Consider the following 11,231-nt stretch of genomic DNA (forward strand, 5'->3'; position numbering starts at 1 on the left):
TCACACCAGATACTGACTGGTTTTCATGAGGTAAATGGTGGTCACACCAGATACTGACTGGTTTTCATGAGGTAGGTGGTGAGATATAATGGTGGTCACACCAGATACTGACTGGTTTTCATGAGGTAAATGGTGGTCACACCAGATACTGACTGGTTTTCATGAGGTAAATGGTGGTCACACCAGATACTGACTGGTTTTCATGAGGTAAATGGTGGTCAGACCAGATACTGACTGGTTTTCATGAGGTAAATGGTGGTCATACCAGATACGGACTGGTTTTCATGAGGTAAATGGTGGTCACACCAGATACTGACTGGTTTTCATGAGGTAAATGGTGGTCACACCAGATACTGACTGGTTTTCATGAGGTAAATGGTGGTCACACCAGATACTGACTGGTTTTCATGAGGTAAATGGTGGTCACACCAGATACTGACTGGTTTTCATGAGGTAAATGGTGGTCACACCAGATACTGACTGGTTTTCATGAGGTAAATGGTGATCACATCAGATACTGACTGGTTTTCATGAGGTAAATACTTATTTCCCTTGTTACATTTTTTTTAAATTCGCATCCGCTACAAGACCATGGTGCTTGCCTATGGAGCTGTGAGGGGAACGGCACCTCCGTACCTTCAGGCTCTGATCAGGCCCTACACCCAAACAAGGGCACTGCGTTCATCCACCACTGGCCTGCTGGCCCCCCTACCTCTGAGGAAGCACAGTTCCCGCTCAGCCCAGTCAAAACTGTTCGCTGCTCTGGCACCCCAATGGTGGAACAAGCTCCCCTCACGACACCAGGACAGCGGAGTCAATCACCACCTTCCGGAGACACCTGAAACCCCACCTCTTTAAGGAATACCAGGATAGGATAAAGTAATCCTTCTAACCCCCCTTAAAAGATTTAGATGCACTATTGTAAAGTGGTTGTTCCACTGGATATCATAAGGTGAATGCACCATTTTGTAAGTCGCTCTGGATAAGAGCGTCTGCTAAATGACTTAAATGTAAATGTAAATGTAAAATGCAAATCCATTTATAACATTTTTTGACATGCGTTTTTCTGGATTGTTTTGTTGTTATTCTGTCTCTCACTGCTCAAATAAACCTACCATTAAAATTATAGACTGATCATTTCTTTACCAGTGGACAAACGTACAAAATCAGCAGGGGATCAAATACTTTTCCCCCTCACTGTCGCTACAGTTGTTGCCGTGGAGACAGAACACACGGACTAGAAGGCCAGGAAGTGATTAGCAGCTCTTTTGTGTCATCATACGACTGAGAAAGTTGAGAAAAAGAGGATTATGTTTTGGAGTTGAAGGATGGGATAAAACTACGCTTATTGGCCACAATGAACACATCGAAGATTCTGAATCCATCCAGCGAGAGATACCAAAACCAACCCTCTCACATACCCACCCAGAACCCACCCAGAACCCACCCAGAACCCACCCAGGACCCACCCAGGACCCACCCAGGACCCACCCAGAACCCACCCAGGACCCACCCAGAACCCACCCAGGACCCACCCAGGACCCACCCAGAAACCACCCAGGACCCACCCAGAACCCACCCAGAACCCACCCAGGACCCACCCAGGACCCACCCAGAACCGCACCCAGGACCCACCCAGGACCCACCCAGAACCCACCCAGGACCCACCCAGAACCCACCCAGGACCCACCCAGGACCCACCCAAAAACCCACCCAGGACCCACCCAGGACCCACCCAGAACCCACCCAGGACCCACCCAGGACCCATCCAGGACCCACCCAGGACCCACCCAGGACCCACCCAGAACCCACCCAGGACCCATCCAGGACCCACCCAGAACCCACCCAGGACCCACCCAGAACCCACCCAGAACCCACCCAGAACCCACCCAGGACCGTCTCACATACCCACCCAGAACCCACCCAGAACCCACCCAGGACCCACCAAGAACCCACCCAGAACCCACCCAGGACCCACCCAGGACCCACCCAGGACCGTCTCACATACCCACCCAGAACCCACCCAGGACCCACCCAGGACCCACCCAGAACCCACCCAGGACCCACCCAGGACCCACCCAGAACCCACCCAGGACCCACCCAGGACCCACCCAGAACCCAGCCAGAACCCACCCAGGACCGTCTCACATACCCACCCAGAACCCACCCAGAACCCACCCTGGACCCACCCAGAACCCACCCAGAACCCACCCAGGACCCACCCAGCCCATTCCCATTTGGGCGTTCAACCCTCCACACCACCATGACTAATTACAGACATGGAAGCTTGGTGCTTGGCTTTAAAAATGACAATACTGTCAAAGCAGTCAACTCCCAACATAAACTTCTTCTACCCAGAAAAACAGAAACGTGTTGAAACTTCAGCCTTTAATAATAAGTTACACTGTATAATGAAGTCTCTGGTGAGAGATTTTGGTTGTGGGTACTCGATGACAGTGTGTGTGATTTTAGTTTTTTAAAGCTATAGGCGTTTAAACACAGCATTGGCTACGTGTCTGGTGATGCCTTCCTGTGTAACCCAAAACCCAGACCTCGACCCGGCCCCATAATGTTGGCAAGGCTCTCAAATCATCCTCATTCTAGGTGGCATGTCTTCACGGAGGAATACACAAGTCTGGCGTGACAAATGGCACCCTTATTCCCTATGTAGTGAACTAGGTTTTTTACATTTTTATTTTTTTACCAGGGCCCCATAGGGAATAGGGTGCCATTTGGGACGCAAATCCTCATCATACAGCCTGTCATTTCAGAGCTTGGTTTCACAACACCACCAGGAGGCTCATGTCATCATGATACTTGTGGTGTGATACAATTATCTCACCTTCTGAAGCAGCAGTCTGAGGGTTCTGAGGGCCGTCCTAGAGGCCCCCTTCTCTGGGCCCAGAGGGCCGTCCTAGAGAGCCCCTTCTCTGGGCCCTGAGGGCCGTCCTAGAGGCCCCTTCTCTGGGCTCTGAGGGCCGTCCTAGAGGCCCCTTCTCTGGGCCCTGAGGGCCGTCCTAGAGGCCCCTTCTCTGGGCCCTGAGGGCCGTCCCTAGAGGCCCCTTCTCTGGGCCCTGAGGGCCGTCCCTAGAGGCCCCTTCTCTGGGCTCTGAGGGCCGTCCTAGAGGCCCCTTCTCTGGGCTCTGAGGGCCGTCCTAGAGGCAACTTCTCTGGGCCCTGAGGGCCGCCCTAGAGGCCCCTTCTCTGGGCTCTGAGGGCCGTCCTAGAGGCCCCTTCTCTGGGCCCTGAGTTAGAACTGAAGCCTGGTGGTTCTGGAGCAGTACCTCCCACCAGGTTCGTTTTTTTTTTTACTTATCTCACCTTCTGAGGCAGCGTTCTCCTGGAACTGGGGCTTGGCCTGGGACAAGGCAAGAGACGGTGGCACCTTCAATGCAACTCTGGAGGTTGACTCCCCCGGGATCCTGGAGCACTGGAGTCTGTGGCTGTTCACAACCCCACCAGGTCTCTGTGTGTCTGTGCATCACATCAGCCTGTCCTCACTCACTGACGCCATGGGAGAAACAAACACTGACAAGGATGTGTTTCCAAATTGCACTCTATCCTGTTCACTAGATAGTACACTAGGCCTAACTCTTGACCGGAGAAAGTAGTGCACAGCCTTCTCTGTGGCTCAGTTGGTAGAGCATGGTGTGTACAACGCCAAGGGTTGTGGGTTCGATTCCCACGGGGGGCCAGCACAAAAAAAATATACAAAACGAAAATAAAAAATGTATGAAATGAAATGTATGCATTCACTACTGTAAGTCGCTCTGGATAAGAGCGTCTGCTAAAATGACTAAAATGTAAAAAAATAAATACATGTATAGGGAATAGGGTGCCATTTCTGACGGACGGAGAAAATGCTGAGCTTCACTGAAGTTTTCAGCACCAGGTGGAGAGATTTCCTGTCTCGTCCCATGATTGCCATATCTCGCCCCCCCCAAAAAAACCCTCTATACCCCTCTTCCTTAATGTACTCAGACCCCACGGCTGGCAACCCCCCCCAAAAAAGGGAACCACTAAAAAAATCTACCTCCACCTACTACTACATTAAGTTCTGGAGGTATTGAACTAATTTACACTCAGATCCAGCTAAGCAGGAAGTAGTGCTCTCTACTGGACATAGCTCTGGTGCTGGCAGACTGCCGGGCAGTGGGATCCTGCACTCATGGCCTCCGGTTCTGGCTCCCAGATTGGATCCCAGGACTGTTACACAGTGGACTATCCCCCCCTAAATAAATACAATTAATAAAAAATGGCTGGGTTTGCGAAAAAAAGAAAATAAAAACCTGGCCTGGAATAGGTCTGTGTAGAGCTGACTGATGAAGGACAATCTGGATTGGCTTTATTAACCTGACTAGTGGTGATTATAACAAGGCATGAGGAGAAGAAGAGATGAACTGCCCAGGAGATAGCGAGCCGGATAGCTAGCCCAACTCCTCCATGTTGTCAAGGCAGGGCCTACAACATACAATGGGTTGGTATCAGTGTTGACATGGGAGATAAACAACCACAAAAGATACAGCCTCTGTCTCTCTCTCTCTCTCTCTAACTCTCTCTCTGTCTCTCTCTAACTCTCTCTCTCTCTCTCTCTGTCTCTCTCTCTCTGTCTCTCTCTGTCTCTCTCTCTGTCTCTCTCTCTCTCTCTGTCTCTCTCTCTCTCTCTCTCTCTCTCGTCAGAAATCACGCCCACACATTCTTCGACACAGACCCAGAAACCGAGAGTTGAGAGAGAAGAAAAGACAGAAAATAAAATAGTCAGTCACATTTTCCCCAGAGAATTACAGACTGTATATATACCCCGATCCTCTCATCTTCCTCAACTGGCCCTATACCCATTCATCTGAGACAGGAGAGAATGTTATTTCTATGTTCACAGTGTTATGTCGTTCTGGCTGAAAACAAATGCATTACACACAAGCCTCTCCTGCAGTCCTCATCAATAAGACGTCCTGACCTCTCCTGCAGTACTGACCTCTCCTGCAGTCCTCATCAATAGGCCGTACTGACCTCTCCAGCAGTACTGATCTCTCCTGCAGTACTGACCTCTCCAGCCGTACTAACCTCTCCTGCAGTACTGACCTCTCCAGCCGTACTAACCTCTCCTGCAGTACTGACCTCTCCAGCAGTACTGACCTCTCCAGCAGTACTGACCTCTCCTGCAGTACTGACCTCTCCTGCAGTACTGACCTCTCCAGCCGTACTGACCTCTCCTGCAGTACTGACCTCTCCAGCCGTACTGACCTCTCCAGCCGTACTGACCTCTCCAGCCGTACTAATCTCTCCAGCACTACTGACCTCTCCTGCAGTACTGACCTCTCCTGCAGTACTGACCTCTCCAGCCGTACTAACCTCTCCTGCAGTACTGACCTCTCCAGCAGTACTGACCTCTCCAGCCGTACTGACCTCTCCTGCAGTCCTCATCAATAAGCCGTACTGACCTCTCCAGCAGTACTGACCTCTCCTGCAGTACTGACCTCTCCTGCAGTACTGACCTCTCCAGCAGTACTGACCTCTCCAGCAGTACTGACCTCTCCTGCAGTACTGACCTCTCCAGCAGTACTGACCTCTCCAGCCGTACTAACCGCTCCAGCCGTACTAATCTCTCCTGCAGTACTGACCTCTCCTGCAGTACTGACCTCTCCTGCAGTACTGACCTCTCCAGCAGTACTGACCTCTCCAGCAGTACTGACCTCTCCAGCCGTACTAATCTCTCCTGCAGTACTGACCTCTCCTGCAGTACTGACCTCTCCAGCAGTACTGACCTCTCCAGCCGTACTGACCTCTCCTGCAGTCCTCATCAATAAGCCGTACTGACCTCTCCAGCAGTACTGACCTCTCCTGCAGTACTGACCTCTCCAGCAGTACTGACCTCTCCAGCAGTACTGACCTCTCCTGCAGTACTGACCTCTCCAGCAGTACTGACCTCTCCAGCCGTACTAACCTCTCCTGCAGTACTGACCTCTCCTGCAGTACTGACCTCTCCAGCCGTACTAACCTCTCCTGCAGTACTGACCTCTCCTGCAGTACTAACCTCTCCAGCAGTACTGACCTCTCCAGCAGTACTGACCTCTCCTGCAGTACTGACCTCCAGCAGTACTGACCTCTCCAGCAGTACTGACCTCTCCAGCAGTACTGACCTCTCCAGCAGTACTGACCTCTCCTGCAGTACTGACCTCTCCAGCAGTACTAACCTCTCCTGCAGTACTGACCTCTCCAGCAGTACTGACCTCTCCTGCAGTACTGACCTCTCCAGCAGTACTGACCTCTCCTGCAGTACTGACCTCTCCAGCAGTACTGACCTCTCCAGCAGTATTGATCTCTCCTGCAGTACTGACCTCTCCTGCAGTACTGACCTCTCCTGCAGTACTGACCTCTCCAGCAGTACTAACCTCTCCAGCAGTACTAACCTCTCCTGCAGTACTGACCTCTCCAGCAGTACTGACCTCTCCTGCAGTACTTACCTCTCCTGCAGTACTGATCTCTCCTGCAGTACTGACCTCTCCTGCAGTACTGATCTCTCCTGCAGTACTGATCTCTCCTGCAGTACTGATCTCTCCAGCAGTACTGACCTCTCCAGCCGTTCTGATCTCTCCAGCCGTACTGACCTCTCCTGCAGTACTGACCTCTCCTGCAGTACTGACCTCTCCTGCAGTACTGACCTCTCCAGCAGTACTGACCTCTCCAGCCGTACTAACCTCTCCTGCAGTACTGACCTCTCCTGCAGTACTGACCTCTCCAGCAGTACTGACCTCTCCAGCCGTACTGACCTCTCCTGCAGTCCTCATCAATAAGCCGTACTGACCTCTCCAGCAGTACTGACCTCTCCTGCAGTACTGACCTCTCCAGCAGTACTGACCTCTCCAGCAGTATTGATCTCTCCTGCAGTACTGACCTCTCCTGCAGTACTGACCTCTCCTGCAGTACTGACCTCTCCAGCAGTACTAACCTCTCCAGCAGTACTAACCTCTCCTGCAGTACTGACCTCTCCTGCAGTACTGATCTCTCCTGCAGTACTGACCTCTCCTGCAGTACTGATCTCTCCTCCAGTACTGATCTCTCCAGCAGTACTGACCTCTCCAGCAGTACTGACCTCTCCAGCCGTTCTGATCTCTCCTGCAGTACTAACCTCTCCAGCAGTACTGACCTCTCCAGCAGTACTGACCTCTCCAGCAGTACTGATCTCTCCAGCCGTACTGACCTCTCCTGCAGTCCTCATCAATAAGCCGTACTGACCTCTCCAGCAGTACTGACCTCTCCTGCAGTACTGACCTCTCCAGCAGTACTGACCTCTCCAGCAGTACTGACCTCTCCAGCAGTACTGACCTCTCCTGCAGTACTGACCTCTCCAGCAGTACTGACCTCTCCAACCGTACTAACCTCTCCTGCAGTACTGACCTCTCCTGCAGTACTGACCTCTCCAGCCGTACTGACCTCTCCAGCCGTACTGACCTCTCCTGCAGTACTGACCTCTCCAGCAGTACTGACCTCTCCTGCAGTACTGACCTCTCCAGCAGTACTGACCTCTCCAGCAGTACTGACCTCTCCAGCAGTACTGACCTCTCCTGCAGTACTGACCTCTCCAGCAGTACTGACCTCTCCTGCAGTACTGATCTCTCCTGCAGTACTAACCTCTCCAGCAGTACTGACCTCTCCTGCAGTACCGACCTCTCCAGCAGTACTAACCTCTCCTGCAGTACTGACCTCTCCAGCAGTACTGACCTCTCCAGCAGTACTGACCTCTCCTGCAGTACTGACCTCTCCAGCAGTACTGACCTCTCCAGCAGTATTGATCTCTCCTGCAGTACTGACCTCTCCTGCAGTACTGACCTCTCCTGCAGTACTGACCTCTCCAGCAGTACTGACCTCTCCTGCAGTACTGATCTCTCCTGCAGTACTAACCTCTCCAGCAGTACTGACCTCTCCAGCAGTACTGACCTCTCCTGCAGTACTGATCTCTCCTGCAGTACTGATCTCTCCTGCAGTACTGACCTCTCCTGCAGTACTGACCTCCTGCAGTACTGATCTCTCCAGCAGTACTGACCTCTCCAGCAGTACTAACCTCTCCTGCAGTACTGACCTCTCCAGCAGTACTGACCTCTCCTGCAGTACTGACCTCTCCAGCAGTACTGACCTCTCCAGCAGTATTGATCTCTCCTGCAGTACTGACCTCTCCTGCAGTACTGACCTCTCCTGCAGTACTGACCTCTCCAGCAGTACTGACCTCTCCTGCAGTACTGATCTCTCCTGCAGTACTGACCTCTCCAGCAGTACTGACCTCTCCAGCAGTACCGACCTCTCCTGCAGTACTGATCTCTCCTGCAGTACTGATCTCTCCTGCAGTACTGACCTCTCCTGCAGTACTGATCTCTCCTGCAGTACTGATCTCTCCTGCAGTACTGATCTCTCCTGCAGTACTGATCTCTCCAGCAGTACTGACCTCTCCAGCCGTTCTGATCTCTCCTGCAGTACTGACCTCTCCAGCAGTACTAACCTCTCCAGCAGTACTAACCTCTCCAGCAGTACTGACCTCTCCTGCAGTACTGACCTCTCCTGCAGTACTGATCTCTCCTGCAGTACACGACCTCTCCTGCAGTACTGACCTCTCCTGCAGTACTGACCTCTCCAGCAGTACTGACCTCTCCAGCAGTACTGACCTCTCCAGCAGTACTGACCTCTCCAGCCGTTCTGATCTCTCCTGCAGTACTGACCTCTCCAGCCGTTCTGATCTCTCCAGCAGTACTGACCTCTCCAGCAGTACTGATCTCTCCAGCAGTACTGATCTCTCCAGCAGTACTGATCTCTCCAGCAGTACTGACCTCTCCAGCCGTTCTGATCTCTCCTTACGGGAAGAAACGTTAAAGAGGCATGTCAACAGCACACGAGGCTGTTTTGACATTTTTCTAGCCTGTCAGCACTGATGGATGTCTTTTCCCTCAGCAAGAGAAATGCCACGTGTCACCTGTCTGTGTCTGTGTGTGTGTGTGTGTGTGTGTGTGTGTGTGTGTGTGTGTGTGTGTGTGTGTGTGTGTGTGTGTGTGTGTCTGTGTGTGTGTGTGTGTGTTCTATTACTTCCTTGCTACATCCAGAGAACTACCTGGAGTTATTTTCGTATGAACCACCACCCACATTATCCTCAACATAATTCTTCCATCTGTTACCTTCCTCTAATCTACCTGTCCATAGACAAGAGGCCCAGGCTCAGAGGTCCAGACTCAGAGGTCCAGCCTCAGAGAACCCGCCTCAGAGATCCAGTCTTAGAGATCCAGCCTCAGAGGTCCAGCCTTAGAGGCCCAGCCTTAGAGGCCCAGCCTCAGAAGCCCAGACTCAAAAGCCCAGTCCCAGAGGTCCAGCCTCAGAGATCCAGTCCCAGAGGTCCAGCCTCAGAGGTCCAGCCTCAGAGGTCCAGCCTCAGCGGTCCAGCCTCAGAGGTCCAGTCCCAGAGGTCCAGCCTCAGAGATCCAGCCTCAGAGATCCAGCCTCAGAGGTCCAGCCGCAGAGGTCCAGCCTTAGAGGTAGAGGTCCAGTCCCAGAGGTCCAGCCTCAGAGGTCCAGCCTCAGAGGTCCAGCCTCAGAGGTCCAGTCCCAGAGGTCCAGCCTCAGAGATCCAGTCCCAGAGGTCCAGCCTTAGAGGTCCAGCCTCAGAGGTCCAACCTCAGAGATCCAGTCCCAGAGGTCCAGCCTTAGAGGTCCAGCCTCAGAGATCCAGTCCCAGAGGTCCAGCTTCAGAAGCCCAGTCCCAGAGGTCCAGCCTCAGAGGTCCAGCCTTAGAGATCCAGCCTCAGAGGTCCATTTCAGAGGTCCAGTCCCAGAGGTCCAGCCTCAGAGGTCCAGCCTCAGAGATCCAGTCCCAGAGGTCCAGCCTCAGAGGTCCAACCTCAGAACAGCAGCTGATGTGTTGTTGTTATTGTTGTTGTTGTTATTGTTGTTGTTATATTTAATGATCTGATGTTTTCCTGCTTAGCCTGCTTCTTTATTTTCTACTACATTACATCTACGGACCCTGCCGTCTCCACTGCCATTATCATAGACACAACAACACAACCAGGGAGTCCAGGGATTCTCTGTCCAGGGGTCCTTTGTTCTTTCTCCTCATAGTTCGAACCCCTTTAGAGCTGATTGACACACCGGTTTATCGATCTAAGTAACAGGACATAAACATTTCCATTGAAATCTGTCAGTTTAAACTACAGAGATCGTGTTTTTTTTTTTTTTTTTTATGTTGCATTGGATACGTCTCAATCCAGCGAATCCGCCGTTGTCTCTCTTCCTGCGGTGAAGGTTGCAGAACTACCTTGTGACAAGTGTGGCAAACCTCTTCAAAGTTAGGAGCGTTTGTCATAAATTAAGTGGGAATCTGTCACCAAAGTCAGCCCAGAATGAAAGTTCTTTCGAACATGACAGTACCTGTGTGTTTGTTTCGCTGTCCTGCTCCACCCAGGCCGCAGGTAAGGTCAAGGATAGCAGGGTTCGGTACACAAATCTGGTTCTCGGTAGGTCCAGGTCTAAACGCCAACAGGTAAGTCCAAAACAGTCCAGCTCGTACACGGTAAATCCAGCCAATGTAGATTGTCTCTTTCTCTATGGTTCATAGATCCTTCCCGCCCCTCTCTCTCTTCCTGGTTTTTCTTGACCTTTTATCTGTGGGTCGGCTCCACCTTCTGAGGGTTCCCCTTGCTTCTGGGAATTGTAGTTTTGGCAGTCGGCCATTTTGTGATCTGTAGTTCTGATCGGGGTGGCCATTTTAGTGATCGGGCAGAGCCCGTTTATTAGTTCTGCCCTCACATATCTGCCATTTATCACTTTCGACCCCCTTCTTTTGCCACACAAGGTAGGGGTGGTATACAGAAGATAGCCCTATTTGGTAAAAGACCAAGTCAATATTATGTCAAGAACAGCTCAAATAAGCAAAGAGAAAGGACAGTCCATCATTACTTTAAGACATGAAGGTCAGTCATTACGGAACACTTCACGAACTGTGCAGTCGCAAAAACCATCAAGCTCTATGATGAAACTGGCTCTCATGAGGACCGCCACAGGAAAGGAAGAAATTGCAACCCTAATAAATGCTTCACGGAGTTCAAGTAACAGACACATCTCAACATCAACTGTTCAGAGGAGACTGCGTGAATCAGGCCTTCATGGTCAAATTGCTGCAAAGAAACCACTACTAAAGGACACCGATAAGAAGAAGAGATTTGCTTGGGCCAAGAAACACGAGCAATGGACAT

General features: G+C 51.6%; 1 protein-coding gene across 1 annotated transcript; it reads left to right on the forward strand.

Moving 5' to 3' along the window:
* Positions 1-1,357: 1,357 nt before the first annotated feature.
* LOC123739868 (early nodulin-75-like) lies at positions 1,358-10,148 on the forward strand. Its single transcript, XM_045713924.1, has 3 exons — positions 1,358-2,243; positions 9,187-9,870; positions 10,099-10,148. The coding sequence occupies exons 1-3, from the start codon at positions 1,358-1,360 to the stop codon at positions 10,146-10,148; spliced, it is 1,620 nt and encodes a 539-aa protein (XP_045569880.1).
* Positions 10,149-11,231: the final 1,083 nt, after the last annotated feature.

Source organism: Salmo salar, unplaced genomic scaffold (assembly GCF_905237065.1).
Source record: "Salmo salar unplaced genomic scaffold, Ssal_v3.1, whole genome shotgun sequence".
In the NCBI taxonomy this organism is placed as follows: Eukaryota; Metazoa; Chordata; class Actinopteri; order Salmoniformes; family Salmonidae; genus Salmo; species Salmo salar.